Below are 27324 nucleotides of genomic sequence, written 5' to 3'. Positions count from 1 at the left end.
CTTTTTACACCCGTAAAATGGTCAGTTGTCCCGGATGGTACGTGATGTACGAGTACATGACCATTTTGCAGCCACATTTTATTCTGGGAATCATGCTTTCGTCGTGACTTTAGGTTTTATTGGCGGGAATTTCCGAAGGAGTATATTTTTATAGCTTGCTTTGTTCGCAACACGGAGTTTCCTAGACGTCTAGATTGACGTCCTCATGAAAGTGGTCATAATTCAAAAACCACTCAGGATACTCTATGGTATTAAGGTATTTTTGGAACTAGAATTTTATAGCAAATTCACTGAACTAAAATTTATGTGTAAAAATATATTTGACTCACCCTGTTGATTGCACCCAGTAAATATATTTGACTCACCCTGCAAACTATATCTTTGATGTATATTTGTATATACACAGGGTGAGTTATAGTTTGTAAGAAGTTTGGAGTGAAAATCTCAAACAGGAATCCTGATACAGAGCTTTTTCGGGACACGGAGTTATCTTGTATGTATGCATTTGTATATGTGTGTTTATTTAAATACTAAAATGAAATCAACGAATTTAAAAGGGTAAACTTTGTAATATATCTTATTAACAATACAATGCAAAAAGTTTTATCAAAATTCCTTCACAGTAATTGAATTCCGAGGTTTGCATCCTACAAGGGTTGTGACAAGGGCTTAAGGCACTCCACTAAAGTGTTGCTAACAGACTCTTCCTTCCTTCTACGTCTCCTATTTCCTCGTTCGACCACCTGGTACTACCACCTAATCTCCACCGTACTTTTAACTGCGACCCACACACATACACTGCGATATTTTCTAGGAACTACCGCCGATTACGTAACTAGTCTCCCCTGCCTACCCCGCTCTCCCCAAGCAGACGGTCGCCTTAACTTGGCCGGGCCAGGCAGCCACCAAATGACCTTGACGTCGTACTCGTCGTACACCTGGGGCAATTAGCGAGGTCCATCCGGATCACGGGCGGCCGAGGGGGGGATCCGGGGGGCCGATGCAAGTGCACACAACACGCGGCAGACCGAGAACGGGTCTCTCGGGTCGGGCAGGGCGGCAAGCAAGCAGTCGATTGTTAGGGAGGGACGGTATCGATCAGTGTCCATTTTGTGTCTTTAATAGCAAAATATCTGGCACAACCTAACCAACTGAAATGAGCGATCGACACCTTTCAGCCCTATAAAGCAGCAGGAGTGGATGGGATCTTTCCTGCCCTTCTAAAGGAAGGTCAGCAAATAGCTACTCACCATCTACTAAGCATTACAAGAAGCACCCTAGCGATGGGATATATATCAACCACATGGAGAAGAGCAGAAGTAATTTTCATACCCAAAATAGGCAAAACTGACTGAACAAATCCCAAGTCATTTAGACCTATTAGTCATCGTTCATCGTTCATACTAAAAACGCTGGAGAAAGTAGTTGACAACCATATTGGAGAAAATCATCTAAAGGTTAAACCACTGTATGATAGTCAGCATGCATATAGAACGGGCAGATCCACAGAAACTGCTCTGTACCAATTAACGGAGCTAATACAGACAAGTCTGGATATAAAAGAAACAGCTATTTGAGCCTTCTTGGATATTGCGGGGGCGTTTGAAAATATACCACATAAGGTTGTCAGGCGATCTCTAGAAACAAGAGGGATGAACAGAACTATTATTCGCTGGTTTTGGGAAATGCTGTCAACACGAACAGCAGAGGATCAGATGGGCACCAAAATTGTAGCTGTTAAAACAACGTAAGGAACTGCACAAGGTGGAGTTACCTTCCCTTTGCTGTGGAGCTTGATGGTGGATGAACTACTAGACGAATTAACTCTAGCGGGAATACACTGCATTGGGTATGCAGATGACATAGTCATGATCGCTCTCATAAAGGTACCCTGTGTGAAGAAACCTAAAGAAAAACATAAAGGTACCCTGTGTGATATTATCCAAAGAGGACTCCGTATCACTGAGATGGTGCAGGACTGTCGGGCTGAGTATCAACTGCGATAGTACCATTACCAAAACCGCGATAGTGCCATTCACCAGAAAGCGAAGTCTGAAAAACTTGAAAAGAACCCATGGAACTTGAAAGAGATAGAAGAAACTTGAAAAGATAGATGGAAAGGAAATACTGCCATCACAGAAAGTTAAATATCTGGAAATAACCCTGGAGAGTGAACTCCTATGGAACAGGCATATTAATAACATTACAGCAAAGCCACAAAGGCTCCCATGATATGCAGAAGACTGGCCGGAAATAGATGGGGCTGCTCCCCTAACATTTTGCGCTGGATGTATACCATGATAGTAAGACCCATGATTACTTATGGAGCAGTTGCCTGGTACTCAAAACTAGAGCAACGGACGGTAAGGCTAAACCTGTGCAAAGTCCAGAGACTAGCATGCGTTTGCATCATAGGAGCCATGAGAACCTGACCAACAGCAGCAATGGAGGTCATTCTAGATCTAACACCACTGCACATTGTCATTGGTAGATATGCCAATGCGACAATGATTAGAATTGTCACTAACGGAATCAGTACTGGGAGAATTGTCAGATCAGGGACTTGGAACACCCTGAAAAAGGAAATACCATTCCTGCAACTCCCAATGGATGATATGCCAAGAACGTACTCCAAATCAATAAACGCTAGATGGACTTCTTGACCTACTGCAATCTTTTTTTCCGTCACCCGATGTAGGATAAAGAGGTTATCTGTGCAAGATTTTCCCGGTGTGAATCCGTTTTGATCTTCCGAGATTTTGTCACCAATATTATCCCTGGGCTTACCCAAAAAGCCTGCTAACTGAACTGTTAATGCTCAGGCCTCTATAACAACCGGGGTCGTTGCGATTTCCCTTTTTAAAGATAGACACTATATGAGCCACTCTCCATTCTTGGGGTAGTTCATTTTGCAGACAGCACTGGTTGAATAGCTCTGCCAGGCGCCAGCGCAATTTCTCGGTCCCACACTTTAACAATTCCACTGCAATGTTACCAGGACCTGGTGACCGTCCATTTTTTATTTTTTTGAGACTTAGATGTACTTCTCTTTCGCTGATCGTTAAAGTGCCTGCAAGGTTGTCTTCCTCTTCTGCAGATTGGAATTCTAGTCGGTTTTCTGTTAGTAATTCTGCATAGTAGATGCGCCATTTTTCTATATCAATTTTATTCAAGAGCTTGTCCGTTTGATTGGTTAACCGTATACCAGGCGTTGCATCGTCGAGCGGGACATAGGAAATCCCATGTAAATTTTAATGGGGTCAATTATTGGCTTCCCTAATTATTTTAGAGAATAATTCTATTTAGGTTTATTGAAGAGCATTAAAACCTACATTCAAAAGAATAACTTTAGATATTTTTGATTAACCCTTTACGAGTTATCCCCGATTTCTTTTTAAATATTTCTCCTTTCTTATGGCCCTGTATTTACTTATGAGCACCAGTCAAGGTAAAAGATAACTGTCAAATGAAGTTGTCATTTCAGAAATTTATCTATTTAGTGCTTTATTATTATTATTAAAAACTCATACCTACATCGAAAATATTAGCCATGAATTACACTACCGAAGAAAAAGTATTGATGATTAAATGGTATTATCAAGGAAATAGTTATCAAAAGGTATCGGACATGTTTACTGCTCTGTATCCGAATAGACCGATACCTGGAAAATCTACAATCTCAAGGAATATCCAGAGATTTGAGAGCAAAGGTACCCTAATAAATAACTGCAGATGTGAAGCAAGGCAGGAACAAAGAGAAGATGCAAGAAATGATACCGACTTGGAAGTTTTATTGTGCGTGGAAGAGAACGAAGGAAAGATCAGCACAAGGAAACTTGAGGATGATTCTCAATAGATCACACTACAGCGTTTCGAATTTTGAAACGACATAAATACTATTCCTTCCAATATGAAAAGCACCAACAGCTACGAGATGGGGACGAAATACTGCGCAATGCGTTTTGTTTTGATACGATGGAAAGAGCAAACACGGATAGGGAATTTTTAAAAAACATATGTTTCACTGACGAATGCACGTTTACCTTAAATAATTAACCCAGTGTTTAAAATTATCGATAATGCAACAAAGAAAACCAACACAGGTTTGTCGAAACAAGGACGCAATATCCACAGAAAGTAAATGTTTGGGCAGGGATATTCGGACACAATATTATCGGGCCATTATTTCTTACGCGAAATTTAAATGCAGAATATTATTTGGAACTACTCGAAAATCATATTTTACCTGCTTTATATGATGCCGCTAGGGAAAATCAGGAAGTTTGGTACCAAATGGATGGCTGCCCGGCACATAGTACCCTGGCTGTTCGGGAATATTTAGACAATAGTTTTAACGGAAACGTTATTGGCCTAAATAATACAGTAAATTGGCCAGCAAGGTCTCCTGATATTTCGCCAAATGATTTCTTTCTCTGGGGCCATTCAAAAAACAGGATATACAAGGATAAAAAATACCCAAATCTAGACGAGTTAAAAAATGCTATTTCTGCCGAATGTAATAGAATTTCAGTTTACCAACTCGCGAATGTAAGAAGAGAATTTTATGATCGCCTGGGTTATTGTCTAGCAGTCGATAGAGGAATATTGGAACATCTTCTTAAATCCTATAGTTCTAACAATTTAATAGTACCTAAATTAATAAGTTATTAAATATTGTAATAATACTATATTTAACCTTGTAATTGAATACTTTATTTTACTTTAATTCATATTAATTCTTATTTATAAATACATCTTTAAGATTTCCGATGTAGGAATGAGTTTTCAATAATAATAAAGCACTAAATATGTAAATTTCTGTAATGAAAACTTCATTTGACAGTTATCTTTTACCTTGACTGGTGCTCATAAGTAAATACAGGGCCATAAGAAAGGAGAAATATTTAAAAAGAAATCGGCTAAAATCGTAAACGAGCTAATCAAAAATATCTAAAATTGTTATTTTGAATGTGGGTTTTAGTGCTCTTCAATAAACCTAAATAGAATTATTCTCTAAAATAATTAGGGAAGCCAATAGTTGACCCCATTAAAATTTACATGGGATTTCCTATGTCCCGTCCGACGATGCAACACCCGGTATAATATGCCAAATACAAAAGTTTATAAAAAACTGAGTTTACAAATTAAAATTGATATAATAGATAGAGAGCAGTGAATGAATCGGTATAATAAATCGCTTAATTTGAAATAGATTTAAAGCGGGGCGACATTGAGAACATTACTGATACGTATGAATGAAACTTTAATAGATTTGGCTTCTGTTACTACTCGTGTGTGGTACTGAATTAAAATAAAAAAAGTTGGACGATCACAAAGTTGCACCTGCCCGTCTGGGTCCAAAATTAGGTTAAATGTTAAATATCTCTAAACTACATTTTAATAGTGGTGCATTACTAGTTTTTGGCAGATATACGTTAATTATTAGTTTTGCGAACTTGGCAACAGTACTTTACTATAGAGGATATAAATATCTATATGTAAAGGTAAACAAAGTTTTCTTGCAGCTTTTAGTATAAATTACTAAGTTCGGCGTCATTTACATTTTTATAATAATTAAAAATACTTTCACATCTATTGTTCAATTTATTAAGAGTGTTACTTACGGCTTCCATCGTATGGTTTGATATTATCCATTTTGGATTTGAATAATTCCCAGTTAAGCTTTGGTTCGGTCATTTTTTTAGATGGTATAGAAGAAGCGATTTTGTTGATTTTGAACCACTCATTAGATTTTGAAGATTTTTTTTAAAATGTAAATTAATTCCTTCTTAACGGATGCTACGTCAGAAATGTTTATTCCGAATTTATTTTGAGCATATACAGAGCACAACGCAATAAGACGAAGTTTTTTGCCCGAACTTTGTAACACCCTGTAGGGTGCAGCAGCTGTAGTAGCTATTGCTAAATCAAATCACATTGTAGCCTCATCTTTTGTGAGCATTTTGTTTTTTTAATCACGAAATTATCTCTCTATGTATTGGAGATACGCTGCTTTAAAACGAACATCTCGGAAAAATGCCTCGCAGGCAAAACCGCGATACATCCGTGAAAAGGACTTTAGTCCATTGCTCAATATCCCAATTCACATGTAAACGCGCAAACTGAAGACGTACTCGACGATGTCTTGGAAGTAGCTGGGGTCTTGTGGCAGGCCTCCTTGCAGAAAAGCTGTTTTTTTTTAGTCTTCGACGGATTGTTCTCTCACTGACTTGAGTTCTACGCACGGCTTGTAGCAGATGTTGAATCTGAAACGCTGTAATTCTACGACTTCGTAAAATATTATATATTATTATTATCCTGGACTGTCGTTCGAGGTATACCCAGGGTATCGGACACATAACGTTGACTTCGGCCATCCTCAATTAAAGCCACAATACGAGCAACATCCGTCACAGAAAATGGAATTTTTTAATTTGACAACCGTTGCCTTGATTATGTACACACAAAACTTTCTGCCTGCGAAGCATTTTTCCGAGACGTTAGTTTTTTTTCACAAGCAGCGTATTTTCAATACAAACAAAAATAATGTCGTGATTAAAAAAACAAAATACTCACAAAAGATGAGCCTAAAAAAAATAATGAGGAAATGAAAAGATGAGGAATGTGATTTGATTTAGCAATAGCTACTACAGCTGCTGCACCCTACAAAGTTCAGGCAAAAAACTTTGTCTTATTGTTGTGCCGTTGTGCCCTGTATATGCTCAAAATAAATTCGGAATAAAAATTTCTGACGTGGCATCCGTTAAGAAGGAATTAATTTACAATTTAAAAAAAAAATCATCAAAATCTAATGAGTGGTTCGCGAGAAATTCAACTTTGAAATTGGGACTAGTTTTTATTGGCCGGTTTTTTTGCCGGTGAGTTTATTAACACAGAATATAACAAAAAAATTTCGCTGGTTTTCGTTTGTCCAATACGAAGGAATCTACAAGTGGTCCGAAATTTCGGTAAGGGGGGGGGCAAAGTACCGGGTCTCCGTTTTGGCGGACGCGTGTCCCGCTTTCGTAATGCCCCCAGGGTATACCGGGCCGACGAGACGGCGCCTCACTTGTCGGACGTGACCGGGGAGAGGTAGTACCAACCTCTGCTGGTACCATGTAAATAATAACAATTTCACGTGTCCACAGGGACTATAAGCGTCAGAAATTCGATGATGTCACAAGCATACGGTTTTACACGTCTTTTTCAAAATATTTTGAACCTGTTCTAAAGTATTTTTCAAACGAAAGTTTTAAGAAGTAATGTATATTTTTCAAACGTCACACAGTGGGGTATTTGACACTGATAGTTGATCGCAATTTTTTTATGTAGACCTTATATAAATTATTGCTATTTTCAATTAAAGAGGAAATAATATGAACAAAATAAAGGATAATTCGTCGATTCTAAAAAAAGAAAGAAAAATCACTCTTCCAGTGTTTTCACGGTCAGTGCCAGTAGTAATATCGCAACTACTAGTACTAATGCTACGACTGATCCGCGAGCAATGCCCATACCACTAAAGTCGCTACGCCAGTACAAAAGCTAAGGTATGATATTGCGCAGGTTGGTCACTACGTCACAGGTGATAAACGGCACCATTGGTCGGCAAGCTTTGATTTAAAATCTAGTGATGGTATGTTCTTTGTAATGTTCATGCCTCCGAACGTTACACCACTTATTCAGCCAATGGATCAGAATGTGCTTAGGCTTACCAAGCTTTCCTATAGGAACAGTCTTCTTAGTTCCATTATTACCGGAAATGGCGCTGTAGGTGAAGCCCTAAGAAAAGTACGTTAAGGGATGCAGTGATCCATTTAATGGCCGCATGGGAAAGATTAAACCCAGAGATGATCTCAAAATGTTGGCGAAACATTCTTAACTTTACGGATGCATTAGATGAGGACGATTTGCCTCTATCACGCATAAGACAACAGCCAATTGAAGAACGAGCTGCCGACCCAATAAGAGACACAATAGCACTTTTAGGCGCTGTAGGGCCTGTAAGTTATGCATTTGTACATTTTTGTTTAAAAACCGGTTTTATCTAAAGTAAGCGCTAGGTCATTAACTATAGTATAAATTAGTACATATGTAGTAATTTTTAAATGTTTTAACAGGCGGAATACACGGGCTGTAGACATTGAAGAATGGAACAAGGATTCAGTGATACAAGAAATGAGCCTGGAAGAAACTGAAAATATGGATTCAAATGAGAGTGACATTGAAATCGAGGAACAGCCAATAATTACAACTAAACATAGCGAAGCAGTCCAGGCCCTTACAGTAGCATTAGAATGGGCTAAACAAAACGCAATAAATTTATCGGATATTACAACTTTAAAAAACATTCATGAAAAAGCAGTTTTAGCTAACCTTTCGGCGAAACAAACTCGGTCAAAACTAACTTCATATTTTAGAACTAATAATTAGTTTCATGTAATGTACATAGATATTAAGCACTTGATTTTGATGTACAATTAAACGATTTTTAAAATATTAATCCGTATTTTATTATGTATTTTTACTACCTTCAATAATATGAACATACCGATAGTATGAACAACCTAAAAATTTTTGTGTTCATATTATCGCGATTGCACTGTATTATTAAAATATTATCTATTAGATGTAACTAAAGAACGAAAATACGAGATATATTTATATAAATACACTTTTTAAACAAGCAGACAGATGGAAATAAATTGTCTGACTGTTTGACACTTAATGTCAAAGGAAGCTAGATAAAATCAAGAAAAATGTTTTTTTTAACTAAATCTCTTTTTAACTAAACCGATGGACACCAATTGAATGGTCATGGGAAAAAACTTGATAAGCGCCAATTTTTTAATTTTAGGATTTTACAATATTATACCTAGTAGGTCTAACTGGTCCTTACTAATAATGTATAAACTCTGCAAAGCCAATAACTTGTTAAATGATATTATATAAGGTGTCCAAGGCTGAGCGTGCATTATAAGTTTCTAGAGAACCACAATATCTAGATCGGAGATTTGGACATCATTGTTTTGCAATGAGATCTATCGATTAAAAATATTTCCAATATGGCAGCACTTCCGGAAATACCGGAAGTTGACAGCGACTTTGTTATTTTAAATGCGGGTGCCCCCATTTTTTATTACATACTTAAATTCTCTTTAAAATTCTATGAATATTGATGTTAAACACTCTATACCCAACATTAACCGTTTCTGAGAAAAAAAATATTCAAAATTTTCGGACGAAAAAAACTACCTGTCAAAAAAGTTATTTAGCTGTCATGGGATTGAGCGATTAAAAAATTATCATAAATCATTTTTTTCAAATAGAAACCCATTTTTTTTATTTCACTAGTGAAAAGATTTTCCAATTCGTTACTTTTTGAGTATACATGTTCCTATACCTAAAATAAATTGTTTTTAAGTTATTTTAGTTTAATTTAACGTATTTTTTTCTTGATTTTATCTAGCTTCTTTTGACATTAAGTGTCAAACAGTGAGACAATTTATTTCCATCTGTCAGAAAACGTGTTATTTGAGTTTCCTATATTATAAATACTGCCTGCTTAGAGTTTAATAATGATAGTTGATATTATTAATAATATACCATATGATCGAAAAAAAAACAGCGCAAAGTTGGCTTGGAAATGATCGATAACATACTGCTTGTGACACTTGAATAAAGTGTCACAATATAACATGGTTTTACATCACTTGACGCCAGTCAGCTGACCAGTAGCCTATGACTTTAAAGTCATATGCTACTGGTTAAAATCAAGAACAATATACGCTTTAAAACTAACGCTAATACGCTAAAAAAATAACTTAAAAACAATTTATTTTAGGTATACGAACATGTATAGTCAAAAGGTAACGAATTGAAAAGCCTTTTCACTAGTGAAATAAAAAAGTTGGTTTCCATTTGAAAAAAAAATGATTTAAGGTTGTCGCCCACTAGAACGCGGCGCGGCGCTATGTGGAAATTTCTTTTGTCTGCTTGCCATGTATTTAAATGGACGAATGTATTAGAGCGCGCAGCGCCGAAGCGCGCCGCGGAAGACTTTTCTCTAGCAACTTTTTTCCGTGTCGCGTGTTTCGGCGCGGTGCAGTGTGCGTACTCACAACGGAAATAAAATAATAACGTTGCATCTCGAGTCTCTCAATTGGCTTTTTGTGATAGTTTCAATGATAGAATTGTATTTTAAAGGTAAATTAGGCAAAGAGATTTTCATAAAGGAATATGATATTTTTTTAGTCTTTCCTCACTAGAGACAGATGGACGAAATAGAAATGGATAGAAAAACTTCTATCAAAGATATAATATAATTGAGGGGTGTAAAAGCAAAACCGGCAATCTCCACTTTTTGACAACAGTGACAATCTCCAATTTTTAAATTCTAATTACAGATTCAGGAAAAAGATGGTAAAATTCTCCAAACTTCTTTCTTTTTTTATTAATCTTATGAGTCCAAACTTTTTTCCTTTTTTTCTTCACCTCTGTTAGTACTGCTAGAAGAGCACAAAAATACGCTTTCGTCCGTACTTGAACTCATTGCTTTAAAAACTAAACTACAGAAGTAAAAAACACTTCGACTAACTAAATAGCGTTTCCGCGTTTCAAAAGCGCGCTATAGTGGGCGCAGTCCCAGAGAAAAAATTCTTTTCCCAGTGCCGCGCCGCGGTTTATAATAATTTAATCGCTCAATTCCATGACAGCTGCGCTCATTATTATATAACATTCGAACAATTTAAATTTTGAAATAGATAACTACATGTCTTCTCTTTATTGCACAGTGGCTGTGGTAATCACTAAATTTGACGTTCAGGCTATACACATATTTTTGACAAGCAGTTTTTTTCGCCCAAAAATTTTTAATATTTTTTTTTCTCAAAAACGGTTAATGTTAGGTTTAGCTCACGGCCACACAGAAAGCGTTTTTAGCGTTTTGCATTTCTTACGTCTCAAAGCGCTTTTTGCGATTTTACCGTTTTAAGCGCTTTTTTCGATTTGTGTCCATTAAAAACACGCAAAAGACGCGGTAGGTCTGCAGTTTCTATCAATATGTCAATCAGTAACGTCGCAAGCTCGTGGATTCCCGGCCCGTCCAACAATCAATCCAGTGAGAAAGAGATAGGCGAGATCAGCACCGTTAGCGTTGAATAGATGAAGATAAAAATGCTGGGATTGAATGGTGGACGGGCCGGGGCATATATTCGGAGACAAACACAATCTACTGCTAGTGCCAGTGGTGTGTAAAAATAATAATTGTTATTTTATTTTTTGCCATTTATTTTACAAATTTTAGTTTATATGTGTACAGTTTTTTTACGTTGTAGTGTTGTAGTTAATACTTGTTATAATTATAATTTAATATAATAAATAATTATAATTATATAATAGAATAGTAAATATCTCTAGTTGCTAATGCAATTTTAGGACATGATTTATGAGACATTTTGGAGTGAAACTTCGTTACGCGCGCTGGGAATAAAAATTCAAGGCCGTGACATACGAGCTATTGAGGCGGCCCTGACACACAAGTTCGTTGTAACGAAACGTGTTAACGCCTTAGAAATACGTAGTGACGCGACGTGTATTTGTGAGCAGTCCACGTGTTTATCGAAAATATTGATATTTTAATACAAATTTTGTAAAAGTGAATCAAATTATTACGCTTAAAAAAACATTTGTTACTCGTAAAAAACTATTTTTTACGCATATAAAACTATTTGTTACTGGTAGAAAACTATTTTTTTACGCGTATAAAACTATTTGTTACTGGTAGAAAACTATATTTAGGCGTATACAACTATTTGTTACGTTTAAAAATATATTTGTTACACGTAAAAAACTCTTTTTTTACGCGTCAAAAACTTATGGTTTCTGGCAGAAAACCTTTCTTATGCAAAAAAATATTTTTACGTGTAAAAAACTATTTGTTACACGTAAAAAACTAATTTTTACGCGTCAAAAACTTATTGTTTCTGGTAAAAAAACTTTTTTACCCCAGAAAAAAATATTTTTTACGTGTAAAAAACTATTTGTTACACGTAAAAAATTATTTTTTTACGCGTCAAAAACTTATTATTTCTGGTAAAAAACCTATTTTTTACGTATAAAAAACAATTTGTTACACGTAAAAAACTATTTTTTACGCGTCAAAAACTTATTGTTTCTGTTAAAAAACCTTTTTACGCAGAAAAAAAACACTTTACGCATAAAAAAAACTATTTTTTACGCGTAAGAAAATATTCCTTTAATTTATTACTTTTTCAACATTTCAAACTACACTTTTTCAAACAGTTCCTTCAAATTTTTGAATTTAATAGAATCTTCCTAAACAGTAGATGTTCTTTATAACAATATTTTTAGATAATACCCTAAAATGAAAAAAAAAATGCATACTATTTAATTTATTTTTATTGTATTATTAAATATAACGTGCGCCTATGACGGGGTCTCATAAAAAACGCTAAAGACGCTACAGAAAACAAACTGATTTGTTTTCATTTGCGTTTTTTGCGAGACACGCCGAACGCTACACGCTTTTGGTGTGGCCACTCCTATATAATCCCGTTATTTTGTTTTAGTCGCTAAAGACGCTTCACGCTAAAAACGCAAAAAAACGCTTTCTGTGTGGCCGTGGGCTAGAGTGTTTAATATCAAAATTCATAAAATTTTACAGAGAATTTAAGTATGTAATAATTGAATGAACATCGCGTAAATTAAGTAAAAAAATACCTATAAGGTCATGAATCTTTTGAGATTACTCTCGCCTTTTGTTTAAACACGACGAAAAGCCTTATACAAGGAAACTCAAAACATAAACTTAGCCTTCGACTTAAGCTTGATTTTCATGCATCCGTTATCCGATGATACGATCATACGATATTAATTTTATTGGTTGAATTTAAAGACTTCGATTGGTTAGAAACGGTTAACCAATCGAAGTCTTTAAATTCAACCAATAAAATTAATATCGTATCATCGTATCGTCGGACAACGGATGCATGAAAATCAAGCTTTAGCCTCAGAAAATTAAGTGTATAGATGTGTAAATATTTGTGTTACTTACTTTGGGTCCTGATATACCTGGTGTGCCAGGAAAACCATCCTTGCCATCGTCTCCCCTCTCACCCTTGTATCCAGGCAGCCCAGGAATTCCTGGGGGACCTGGATATCCTTGTTCGCCAATTAACCCTGCAGCACCACGTGCGCCTGCATCGCCTTTAATTCCAATCAGCCCCTTTGAGAAATACAATTTGTAGTTAAAATATAAATAAACACCAGTCATCTGGTTATTCTAAATGTATGGTCTGTTGATATATTAATGGTCCAACTGTAGTTGTAATACAGAGTGGCCAATTGACAAATATCTGGAAAAAAGTTTTATACAGATGTTGCATGGTTTATAATGGTGCCTATACCCAAATATATAATACCCTAAAAATATTTTGTTGTATACAGGCTGTCCCAAAATGGTATGATACAGTTTTAAGTTTTTTTAAATTGCACATCCTTTTATCTGTACATAATTGGATTCAGCATAAAATCCTGCATATTATAGTATACTATTTTTATTTGAAGCATTATGCGATGTTGTCATTCTATTTCTTATTTAGTAAAACTTTGGTTAAAAATACTATACCCGAAAATTGGTTAAAAACTGGAGTGAATATAATTTTATTGACACTTAGCTATATTTTCCTAAACATCAAGAGTAACAGAATAAATCAGCGAAGAAAAATTTACCTTATCCTATACAGGGTATTTTTTATTGTGTCGTCAAAATAGCAATTCTTTAAAAAAATGCTATATCTCTATTTTTTTAAATGCAACACCTTGTATATTATTTTTCGTTTAGATGCATAATTAAAAAATGAAATTTTTTTGTATATTTAAAGTCTTCGTAAATTTTTAGCGGTTTGCAGATATTTGCTATATTTTATTACATATGGAGTTTTTAAAGGTAAAATACCAGACAAAGATGATTCTATGTAGCTTTGATAAAAATTTACTGTTGAAAGAGCCATATGTAATATATATATAATACGATGAATATCTGCAAAACCGTAAAAAATTTAGGAACACTTTAAATACAAAAAATGTTAATTTTTTAATTTTGCATCTAAAAGAAAAATAACATACACAGTGTGTTGCATTACGGATTACGGTATGCACTACCAGTTGTATATGTATAAAAAATTACACTGTAAAAGATGATGTAAATTTTTTTTCGCTGGTGTATTCTGCTATCCTTGGATTTTGGATATAAGTATTAAGTTGAATGATTTTAATAATTTTGTTATTACTGTTGAAATGTATTATTTTAAGACCTTGGTACTTGTTTACAATTTACTTGTACTGATTAAAGGTCATAAATAAATGATTTAAAGAAAAAAAAACAAAGTTAGATTCACTCCAGTTTTTATAAGCACTTTTCTGATGAAATAGCATATGCAAAATTTTATGCTGAATCCAGAATCTGTATAGAAAAATAGACGGTGCAATTTAAAAAAAATTAAAACTTTATGATACCTCTTTTTGGGGTACCCTGTATACAACAAAATATATTTTTAGGATGTGCCCTTTTTTTAGCCACGCAACATCTGTATTTAACTTTTTTCATATCTTCGACAACGATGATAGTTGGATCCTATGATTGAACTTCCTCGCACTAATCGAGCCACCCTGTATCTACTATTCGAAACGTCTATTTGGACGGTATACACTTTTGCATGAAAAATCCGGCCGCTTAGAACAGATACCTTAATACACTATTAGTGTTATTTCTACATGTTTGTATTCTTTGTTAATATACGTTATTATTATTATCCAGTCCATGAATTTAGAATGACCAGGATAGAGGTATAACTTACTTGCTGCCCAGGTCGACCAGCTATACCCTGTGGACCTGGTGGACCTTGAGGTCCTGTAAGACCATCAATTCCTGGTAATCCCCTAAATCCCATTTCACCCTTTTCGCCCTGTAGCCCAGGTATTCCGTCTGTTCCGGGTGGACCAGGCGGGCCTGCTTCGCCGTTTTCTCCTGGTAAACCTAAAAGAATACTTCTTATATGACGGTACCTAGATATTTTATGGATTTTCTACCTGGTAAGCCTGAAAAACCACGGCTTCCAGAGTCCCCTTTTAAACCTTGAGGTCCGGGCAGGCCTGGAACACCTTGAGGACCCTAAATGCGAAATCAGAAATTTATTACATTACATTGCCTAAGTTCATTACATGTAAGTATAAGAATGTTTGTTATACGTGTTCAGTGGCGCATCCAGAGATTGAGTCTGGGAGGGGTAGTGGCAATACTTAAATAAACTAATAGATTTAAATTAAAATTTCGCTCAAAAGTATTGTGTGACTATGGAAAAAAATAAACGTAGATTGTTCTGGATTTATATTTTGATTGATATTATTAATTTATTTTGTGACAATTTTATTTTATACCAGATTTTCTTATTTATAAATTTCATCCTGGAGGGTAATTACCCCATTACCCCTCCGTATATACGCCTATGTACGTGTTAGGGATATGCCAATGAATAGAGCCATATATCTCTGAAGTGTGTTACGTGTAGAATCATTATCCCGTTATAAAGTATCTTTACTGAAGCAGATTTTTGTGATCGTCGGAATCGCGCAGCATATTTGGCACTACGGTTTGCTACATCTTCTGGAAAGATGTAGGAAACTATCTTAATAAAAATGGAGGTATAGTATGTTTGAAGAACCAGGGAAGAATTCGACAGATGACAGTAGAAATATGACAGAAAATATAATTTGTTTGTGAATTAAAATGACAGACACAATTGGAAGGGATCCTGTCTTTGGACAGACTAGTGGCTCACCCCTATAACTTTTTTATTTTTTCAGATAAAAAACGATATTTGGCATGTTAGTATATGACATAAATTGGGACTGATTGACGTATTCAATTATTGTTTTTAGTCACTTCCTGTTTCACCGGAAATTACCACAACATTTGATTTTTAAATGACACCCTTGGTATTTTTTTACTTTATTTGATAGAAAATGGACACTCTGGATAGAACTACATATCATATGTCAACTTTTGACATTTTCTCATATGGTTTATTTGAAATTGTAACAACAATAATTTGACTCGAAATACCAAGTGTGTTGTACCAAATTATTTGTAAAAAAATGCTTTTTCCAAATATGCTAATGAGCCACCCTCGTTCCATTAGAAAAAATTGAGATATGCTAAAAAATCCGATTTGTGCATCTTTTAACTGGCCAGGACAAGACAAGAAAAACATTAGACGATCAAATCTATTTTTCCAAGGCTTCTTGAATAAAAATTAGTGTTTTTAACACAACCATGGCACTCTAGATTGAAATTTAAAATACGATTTTTTTAAAGCGAAAACGTCAAAAGTTGACATATGATATGTCATTCTATTCAGAGTGTCATTTTCTATCGAATAAAGTAAAAAAAATACCGTAGGTGCCATTTAAAAATCAAAAGTGAGGAAGTGACCAGAAACAATTATTGAATACGTCTATCAATCCTATTTTATATCATATACTAACATACCAAATCTTGTTTTTTATGTGAAAAAATAAAAAAGTTATAGGGGTGAGCCACATTTGCGACGCACTAATAAGTATTCTCCGTCAATGATATACATCGTGTATTTTTTTTTAAATTTATCTATCTCCAGAATTTTACTCAACATATCAACTCTTGTCTTACATAGAAGATTCAATACATTTGCACATGCCTTCGTCATTGAAAAGAGATAATAGAAATGCAGAATGTTAGTGCATAAACTTTAGTCTCTTTTCAGATTCTTTTGCAATGCACATTTTTTAGAAAATTAATAAAGGATTAATCAGGACAAACAAATCTTCTATCAGCATTCATAAAACCTAGTGATTTTATTCGGTTGTTCCGTTTGATCAATCACATAGGCCGCCCGCGAGCCTATGATCAGTAGACGCATGTTATGAGTTTGTCTGACCATAATGCGAGTTGAAGTGTGCTTTGCGAAGCTTGTACGTCAAAACTATAATATGCTCCTGCTTGGACGCTGATTTTAAGCACTTTTTTCATAAGTGAAAGATCCTTTTAAATTAATTTAACTTGAAATGTTTGTATGGCATAGTCTATCAGAACAGATCTATTATATTTTTTGCAATTTATTTGGAAAGTACTGTTCCAAAATACCGGGACTTTCTCTACTTATACATACCTGCTCTCCAGATTGACCTACAGGACCTGGTGCCCCTGGAGGACCAATGAATCCAGGTGGACCTCTAGGACCGTCCAATCCTGGTGGTCCCTCATTGCCTGGTGGTCCTCTCAACCCATCGAAACCTGGTATGCCTTGTGGACCAATATCTCCTAAAAAGAGTAACATATCATACAGTTCAATGTTTCTGCTACCATTGTGTTTTTTTCTGAAATTACTTGAAAACCCGCAATTATTAAGAAATTTACCATAAAAAACTTTAATTTCGTGTTAAAATAACTGTCTGAAATTTATTGTGGTGTATAATATACGGTAAAAGATTTGTTTATTTTTTTTGGTAAAATATTCTTTTACCTGGTAGGCCTCTTTCTCCTGGACTTCCTTTATCTCCCACACTACCCTTTTCTCCTGGGAGACCAATAAGGCCAGGGTGTCCTTTAGGTCCAGGCAATCCAAGAATGCCTGCACTAAGTCCTGCTTCCATCTGATATGCAGGTTTTCCTGGAGGACCCTAATCGCCTTTGTTTAGTATATAGATAATGCTACCGTACAACCAAAAAGTCTTAAAAAAGAAGGAATTAGAAATGCCAATGATAAGACTTTTTGATTACACGGTATTTGTATTTATTTATTTTTACTTCTATTCCTGGTAAACCTGGCCGTCCTGTATCCCCTTTATCTCCTTTTACACCTTGAATCCCGATTAAACCATCCATTCCGGGTGGTCCTCGTTCTCCTCTTGGTCCTCTTGAACCTGTGAGACCCTCTTCACCTGGAGGCCCCTAATATAATTTAAAATATCATAACAAATATTAGATCTTTGTAGATTACGGTTACTTTGATGTTTAACGGTATCGTCAGTGGCGGCTTAACCATAAGGTCAAATGGTCAATGCCCCCCCCCCCAAAAATCAGAAGAAAATTAGAAAAAACGTATTTAAATTATGCTTTTTGTAAATAACTTTTTTTCATCCTAGGATATTCTAAACTATTCCCAAAAACCATCAATTTTTCCAATTTTCGCTTCAAAACGTTTTATTTTACCCATTTTCTACTGCGATGCCGGTCAAAATTTCATTTTGTCCTTCCTCCCCGAAAACAACCTAGGTTTTTGTATCGTTTATCGCATATAATGTTTTGGTTTGGTTTGGTTTGGTATATTAAAAAAAATTATTAAATATTTTTTTAATATCGAAAGAAATCCCATCTAGTTTGAGGTGTAGCGCGAAATTTGTGTAGGTATATAATTCATAATTTTCTGGTTATGGATAAATGCGATGAAACGTCGTTGACTGATTCTGGAATAGATATTTTAAAATAGACAACATGGTGTTTAGTTTGTGAAATCGTGCATTACCGTATTCATCAGTGCGGGAGGACCAAGTGGATGAACGCACTGATGAAGCCAGAAGGCAGAAACTGCGGTCTGCGGGTAGTTTTGTTCATATATAGTAGGGAATGCAATCCGGCACCAAAATCTCAATCCCGCAAACCCGCGGGATTAAAGCAATCAATCCCGCGGATTCGCAAAATTGCGGGATTGTAAACAATAAATGCTCTTCTTTTGTCTCTCCGATTTTGGGATGCGGTTTGGATCAGGTTTTAGACGCATCTATTGTGATTAAGATGCTACGTGGTTTTCAAAAATATATTTAGCGAATTCTCGTATACAGGGTGTTTTATAATAGTGTACAAATTTGGTCAAGAATCTTTTTTACCGAAATTTACAATTTTTGAAAAATCGAAATTTTAACTATGTACGACTAATCTCTATTGAAATTAGAAAAAACGATTTGGTGTTTTTTTAAATTATTTGTTTTAAGGAAAATACTATTTTTTTTCGAAAAACATGCATTTATAGTCATACATTTTGTCCTAAATGGTACAAAAGGCATTGTACATTTTGCATAGGCCCACAATATATTGATATAGCGTGTATCTTAAACTATCTCTACAGAAATTTGAACCGATGTATACAGGGTGTCCAAAAAATATATTTAATATTAAATAAACTTAAATTTTATTATAATTTATCTACTTATTTTATAAATAAAAATATTATTCTGATGTTTAAGTTTTTTTAACTTGTGTTAGTTACCTGCTTTCAGATACACTCTATATCAATAATTTTTTGGCATATGCAGAATGTACAAAGCTTTTTGTACCATTTAGGACCATCGTAAAAACCGATCAAATTGTTTTTTTCTAATTTCAATACAGATTAGTCGTACTTGGTAAAAATTTCGATTTTTTAAAAATTGTAAATTTGCGGTAAAAAAGATTCTTGACCAAATTTTCACTCTTATAAAACACCCTATATACGAGAATTCACTAAATATATTTTCATATTTTCGAAAACCACATAGTATCTTAATCACAATAGATGCATCTAAAACCTGGTCCAAACCGCATCCCAAAATCTTTTTTCGTTCAAGAGATATTCAACTTTAAATTTACCCTAAAATTTTGCTTGTTCCGATAATTATGTCAGGCAGTTTATTTGACGTAATTGTCCACAAGTACTAGTTAAACGCTTTTCTTCACTTAGGCACGCCAGAAAGAAATCTAACAATTAACCTGTTTGTTTCACTTATTTTTAATGGCCAAACCGTAAGGGGAATCCCCTGGTGTCGATCCCGCAGATCCCGCACGGTAAATCCCGCAACTTTGATCCCGCGGAATCACAGAGGGATCCCGCGTTTGCGGGATCCAGCATTTTCGGGAATGCATTCCCTAATATATAGTATTCCTGTGTGGGCTATGCCTAAGATTTTTTAGTTTGGTTGTTTTTATTTCCCACAATAATGTCATCTTCATTGTTTTATGTGTATATATGCATTTATATTTTTGTGACATTATTTATGTGTATTTTAAATCTTACCGTGGAAAATTTGTGTAAAGAACATTGACTGGATTTTTAGTGAAATAGCACTAGACCACCTGTTTAAAAATGCAAGGGTAGGTTTCATTTTAGCAGAATTTAGATTTATTTTTAGATTTATTTTCTTTTAACTAAACGTACAAGTACCTTGTAAGAACACAATTAAATTTGAGCGCGTCCGAGGGCGCGTCTTAAAAAAAATCGACGCGATATTTTTAGATATTGACCTCCCTACAATAATGACCACGAGCCGCCACTGGGTATCATTACCATCGAGAGAGGGCCAGAAAACTCTGACGTAAAAATATGATACGTCATAGAAAAAAAGGCTTAATTCACTAAAGTTTTTAGAAAGATGCGCTACGATATCTAATTAATATTTTATTAATTTATATAGTTTAAATATATTGTATATTATTATATACAAATACGACTTAAAGTAGATTATTAAAATTTACTATTAAGTGTACGTATACAGGGTGTTTCCTTTTCGTTTGTTTTATGGTTTTTCGTTTATGAGTTGAGATATGAAGAAGCGATTTTCACATCACTGTGCCACTTTTTTTTATGAAACTAAAGATGTTACACATATTTTTGTCCTAATCCCCTTATTGGTCTCTTAAAACAGTGTGAATTTGAAAATGTTGCGTTTTTCGATACTCTTCGTATTTTTTGGTTATCTTATTACTTATCGAAAAGGTCAAATATTGCGTCCCCTATGGAGTTTTTAATACAGTGGAGTAAAGTACAGTAGCGCAAACAGGCACCGACTTTTAGAGGGGTTCAAGTCTTTCTTTTTTGGGAAGGGGCTCAGCTCACTTTAGGTGATAAACTTGATTTGAGGATAAAACCAATTTTAAGCTAATTTTGAGGTTGGGAGCTAAGCACCCCCTAGCCTCCTCTACTAGGGCGTAATTAGTTTTTCGCTGGGATGTGTCATTTTCAAAATGACTCAACTTATGTTTTTTATGGGACACAAATAAGGTAAAAAAGTATTATTTAACTTAGAATGCGCTATTATACATATATGGGATTATGTACATATACAGAGTGAGTCTTAAATAAGAGCAAATATTTTTAGGGGTAGTATATTTCGGTCCCAGAAACACGATTATGAGTTTTTTTCGCGTAAAAAAATTGAAACTTTTGGAAATGTTTTCAGTTTTAGTTAAAAAACATAATTTGTTGATAATCTGGCAAAATAGTATGTAGTAGATTAAATTACAAGAAAGAAAATCCAGAAAAGATTCAGTGGTTCTCAAAATTCTAGCAAAAAAATGTTTAAATTTTTTAATGTAAAATAATTCGGTTATTTTGGACCTATTTGAAAAATGGTAAAGAGGACATATGTTTCTTTTGCCGAGATCTGCCAGCTCTGAAAATATTTTCACTTATTTAAGACTCACTCTGTATACAGTAATCTTTGAGTAGTAAAGGAGCTATTCTTTCTTAATATTTTTCGAGTATTTTTAACACAGTTTGAGAACATAAATACGAAGGAATATTTTCTGCATGTTCTCAATAATAGGTATAATTTTTTATTAATTTATAGCTATACATTTTTTCAACATGATCACACATTTTGAAAAATGTTATCTAAGGAGATTAATTTTTACGTTCGAAATTGGATCGAATTAGGAGCTTTTTTCATTTTTATCTTATTTTTAATACACAGTTTTTCGGTTTCTTACCGGTGGGCCTCTTAATCCTGCCGGTCCTGGAGCTCCCTCGATGATTATTGTCTCATTTCTAACTATTACTTCACCAGGTGGCCCCCTTGGTCCTCCTATACCTGGTATTCCATCATATCCTCGCGGTCCTATACTACCTTGATCGCCTTTTTGTCCTTGTGTTCCTCCATCACCCTAAATAATAATTTGTTAATTCATATGTATACCACCCGTTATGCTTATAAATAGTACCTAACGAAATACATTCAGACACTGAAATAACCATATTTATTTTTAAAGAAAATGGTAAAACAATGGCTATAATACCGGGTGTGTCTCAAAAGTGGCTCACCCCTATAACTTTTTTATTTTTTCAGATAAAAAAACGAGATTTGGTATGTTAGTATATGACATAAATTAGGATTAATTGGCGTAATCAATAGTTTTTGGCCACTTCTTGTTTCACCGGAAATAACTACAACTATTGATTTTTAAATGGCACTCTCGGTATTTTTTTACTTCATTCCATAGAAAATGATATTCTGAATAGAATGACATATCATATGTCAACTTTTGATATTCTAGCTTAATAAAAAATCGTATTTTAAAATTCAATCTAGAGTGCCCTTGCTCATTGGCGTAACTACGTAACCCCTGGGTACTGCTGGGCACCCCCCAGAGAAATCTTGAATTATGACTCTTGGCTAGTAAAAATGATGTTTTCTAGTTTTGTTTAGTTAATATTATTTTGTTATGTTCAGAAAATGTGTTAATTTTTCATTTTAGAAAATTTGTAGGTATTTAAGTAATCTACGGAAACACGGTTTGATAACCAAGTCTACGAAATTTATTGCTAGAGAAATTCATGTAAACGATATTCAAAAAATGTGTTTTTTTAATTATTCTTCATTTTTTAAAAAACTAGGGGGAGCCCTAGGCCCCCCCTGGGCTCCCCCTAGGATGAATTGCTGGTTACGCTAATGTCCTGGCTATGTTAAAAACACAATTCTTGATCCAGGTACCTTGAAAAAATAGACTTGATCGTCTAATGTTTTTAGTGTCTTGTCCTGGTCAGGTAGAAAATGCTCAAATCGTATTTTTAATTATATCTCAATTTTTTTAAATGGAACGAGGGTGGTTCATTAGCATATTTGGAAAAAGCATTTTTTTACGAATAATTTGATACCACACACTTGGTATTTCGAGCCACCGATACTATTAAGTTTAGGAAAAAAGAAACCTACGTCGCCGGACGACAACTAAAATCCAGTTTATATTTTTATTAAAATCGATCCTGACGAATAAATGAATTTGATAAATGAATGAATTTTATAAATGAATGGTTTTGCTGCCGTTACTAGAATACAATTTATAATTTCAAGGCGACCGCCTATGACGAAAATATTCAAATTTTTATTCGATGATATGTCATTCAACGAATGTTTTATTACTAGCTATCAGATTAAGTCAAAATACCGAGTTGCATTACTATCAAATGTTTCGGTCATATCCATTAAAACAAGATAGTTCCCACTACTACTAAATACGTCAATCAATCCTAATTTATGTCATATACTAACATACCAAATCTCGTTGTTTTATCTAAAAAAAAATAAAAAAGTTATAAAGGTGAGTCACTTTTGAAACGTACCCGGTATACATATAATTACAAAAAAATATAACCTTTTCTCCCTTAGCTCCTGCAAAACCCGGCGGTCCTGGGATTCCATCAAGTCCAGTTGGCCCCTGCGATCCCTTGATTCCCGGAAGCCCTTGCAATCCAGGAGAGCCCTAAAGATTTTTTAAAATAAAGTCTGGACATATTCATTGTAGTAAATTTTGATCTAATTTTATTATATCTCTAGAACTTATTTTTATTAATGATTATTCTTTGGTGCTAACGACTTTTGTACATAATGTATGTTTATATTACGTATGTAATATATATTATTGTATATGAAAATAAACTTACTGGATATCCTGGTCGTCCAAATTCTCCTCTTTCTCCCCTAGGACCTGGTGGCCCTGGAAATCCCTGTTCTCCAGGATAACCTCTCTCTCCTGGAAAACCCTAAATTAAAGAATAAATTTTAGTAAAACAGTAGATGTTACTACAGCTTATTAAGTATCCAGCTATCCAACTTCGCATCATTTAGAGTAAAGAAAACATCAGACGACCATTTTTTGCGCCACGCTTCGTAAGCCAAAGTGGAGTAGATGTAGGCAAAGACTGAACGCATTGTTCACGCGAGTGCTACATATTTTAGTAATAAAAAAGTGTGGACAGATTCACCAGGGACGTGCATATGGGTTCTCACAAGAATATTTTTCTAAAAAAACATGTCCGCCACTGACTTTTTTCTCTTTATAGAGGACACTACTTAATGCCGACTAAAAGTTGTCTAGTTTATAGTCATTTTATAATCATCTGCTGATGATGCTAACATGGTTAGCGAAACGCGCGTCCAGTGTAAAAGTAAAAGTGTTTTGGTGTATTGTGGTGATTTAGTGTTTTTATTTTGCTAAAAGTTGTCTCTTGGTATTTTGTCGATTTCGGCCTTCTTGATAATAAACGCAATTTTATTAATCACAACTAAAACATAAAATTAAAATAAAAATAAAATTAATAAATTGTTTCTTTTCTAATATTTATTATTAAACGTGTTATTAAAATTTATAACAGTGATGTTCAGTGCTACCTACAGATAAAAAAAATAATGGTATGTATTTAAGATTATCACAAAATACCTATATAAGTTTTAATGTTTTAACATCCTGTAATAACTTGTATGCATTTTAGCACCCGTCTTTATAGGAACTTTTCTTTATATTTTTTCAAGAACCGTTAACCTATTAGGACTGCTCATTCAGCGGAAAGTGTCTGCCAGGTGCATGCGAAAACTTCTCGCTTTGTGACGTCATTGTAGTCCTTGTCATGATAGTGTGTGTATTATTGGTTGCCGTATTCAAAACATTCATTATTTAGTTTATTTATTTAAACACCCCATATGTATGCAGTATAGAAAATTAACTGTATAAATCGTAAAATAAAACACTAAATCACTACAATACACCAAAACACTTTTATTTTTACAGTGGACGCGCGTTTCGCTAACCATGTTAGCATCATCAGCGGATGATTATAAACTGTTTGTAAACTTAGTTTATAATCGTCTGCTGATGATGTTAACATGGTTAGCGAAACGTGCGTCCACTGTAAAAGTAAAAGTGTTTTGGTGTATTGTGGTGATTATAAACTGTTTGTAAACTTAGTTTATAATCATCTGCTGATGATGCTAACATGGTTAGCGAAACGCGCGTCCACTGTAAAAGTAAAAGTGTTTTGGTGTATTGTGGTGATTTAGTGTTTTATTTTGTTGTGTAACACCAAAGGTTCCAACCCTCAACTGTAATGTATAAATCGTATTAAATACTCGGATAATGCATTTTAACAGCAATTACCAGCATCACATTTTGCAGACATTCTTTTTAGAGTACTTCCATATTTCGCCTTAAAATAATTAATAAACAATATCGTTGGCACTTAGTAAGCACTTAGTCACAATCCACAACACAAAATGAAAGTATTTATACACTCTATAGCTCTAAAAACTTTAAAAATATCTTTTTCACATTTAAAATCGACAAAATAATTAACACAAAATTTCTCAGCTGTTATTTATATAAGTTTACCATAGACAACCAATAATACACACTATCATGACAAGGACTACAATGACGTCACAACTGTCAGCTGAAGCGCGGGAAGAGGCGAACGTACGTCTTATGAGGATGAGCAATCTTATTAGTTTACCGTTCTTGATATTTTTTGATACAATGAGTACTTTTACCGTATGATTGAAAAAAAAACGGTCTCCAGTTGGCATGGAAATAACGATGAGTGTATACAGGGTGGTCCGAACTGTATTCCGGAAACTTCGAGAGCATATTCTGTTGATAAAAATAAGTAAAAAATTGGTATAAATGTATGTCTTAAAATACTTTGTTTCGGAGATACAGGGTGTAGAAGTTTCATTTTTATTTCGATTTTTTCTAAATAATTTCTGAAGTAACGTCAATGTTTGGATAAAAATTGGCGTCTGGGAGTTTTGTGACACGAGAAATTTGATTTTGATGTCAAAATGACTCCTATTTATAGGGGGCGCATTGTAGGTGATGCGTTTTGATTGTTTTGAAGGGTAACAACTTTTTGTCTGTACCTGTATAAAACTAATGACTAAAAAAATATACATTTTCATGACTTTTTCCGTAAAAAATGTCTTTTGGTAAAAATCGCTACGAGCAACCGTTCTCAAGATATTTAGAATGGAAATAGTCAATACATGTCATTATTGACTATCATCTACACGTTGAGTATAGTTATTTGATTGAAATAATAAATTTTAATTTTTTTAAATTAATCATTATTTTTTTCTGCGAAATATGAATACAAACAGGAGTCATATTGAAATAAAAATCAAATTTCTCATGTCAAAAAACTCCCAGATACCAATTTTCATCCAAATATTGATGTTACTTCATAAATTATTTGAAAAAAAATCGAAATAAAAATGAAACTTCTACACCCTGTATCTCCGAAACTAAGCATTTCCGGACATACATTTATACGGACTTTTTTACTTATTTTAATCTGCAGAATATGCCGTCGAAGTTTCCGGAATACAGTTGGGACCACTCTTATAATCCCATATAATCTTACATATAAAAAGACAGCGATATTCGTTTCATAGCCATCGCTGACGCCGTTTTTTTTCGATCATACAGTCACGGTATAACACTTTGGCCAGTCAAAATTTTTAAAGGTTGCTATTAAATTTGAATTAAGGCAAATTAATTAATTTGCGTTTATCTCATCAAGAAGTCCGAAATCGACAAAATATCAAGAGACAATTTTTAATCGGCATTAAACGGTCTGCATAATTTCGATAAGAGGAGTAAAAAGTCAGTGGCGTATATGTTTTTTTAAAGAATTTAGAAGTGTTGTTTTAATAATTTCAATATCTATTATATCTCATTAGTTTAGAGACTCATTGTTTCAACAGAGAAGTCGAATCGTGTGATTCGAATCACTAATAAGGATTGTTCTGTCCATCACTACATTGGAGCTCAGAGTCGGGATAAAAAATATCTCGGTGATAAAAGCGAATGTCCCGGAGCTATTAAGAATTTGAACGTAAAAGCCCATAAGTTGGCTGGCTGGTAGTGAATAGGCTGTGATTATGATAAATATATTTAGGATTAAATATAAAGACATAGAAAAATCTGTGGGTACTGGGAAGGCTCAAAAGAAACAATTCAATTTTGTGCGACGTTTCGCGACTTTATTATTGTGTTTCTTCAGGCATTACAGGAAAAGCAGTACTTTCATGGTGATTCATGGTGACTCTCTACTCGCTCACACTAGAAAAACACACGATTCGAACACGTCGTACAAAATATAATTATTGTTTCCTTTGAGTCTTTCCAGTATCTACCCACGGATTTTTCTACATACTAATTACTGGCAACAATACAATCTATACTAA

At 34.4% G+C, this 27324-nt stretch overlaps 1 protein-coding gene across 1 annotated transcript in view; it reads right to left on the bottom strand.

The window, feature by feature from the left end:
• The window catches only part of LOC115888604 (collagen alpha-2(IX) chain-like), a 61565-nt gene that overhangs the window by 23963 nt on the left and 10278 nt on the right, over window positions 1-27324 (bottom strand). Inside the window, exons 8-13 of the mRNA XM_030908364.1 lie at window positions 23751-23849; window positions 23462-23569; window positions 21800-21973; window positions 17867-18010; window positions 17583-17739; window positions 17229-17380 (exon numbers count right to left, since the gene is read on the bottom strand). Of these exons, the coding sequence (XP_030764224.1) occupies window positions 17229-17380; window positions 17583-17739; window positions 17867-18010; window positions 21800-21973; window positions 23462-23569; window positions 23751-23849 (834 nt within the window). The remainder of the gene's footprint in view (window positions 1-17228; window positions 17381-17582; window positions 17740-17866; window positions 18011-21799; window positions 21974-23461; window positions 23570-23750; window positions 23850-27324) is intronic.

Source organism: Sitophilus oryzae, unplaced genomic scaffold, assembly GCF_002938485.1.
Source record: "Sitophilus oryzae breed Bouriz unplaced genomic scaffold, Soryzae_2.0 scaffold_802_pilon_pilon, whole genome shotgun sequence".
NCBI lineage: Eukaryota > Metazoa > Arthropoda > Insecta > Coleoptera > Curculionidae > Sitophilus > Sitophilus oryzae.
The sequence above is the reverse complement of the archived record's forward strand: the minus strand, read 5'-3'. Positions and strand labels throughout refer to the sequence as shown.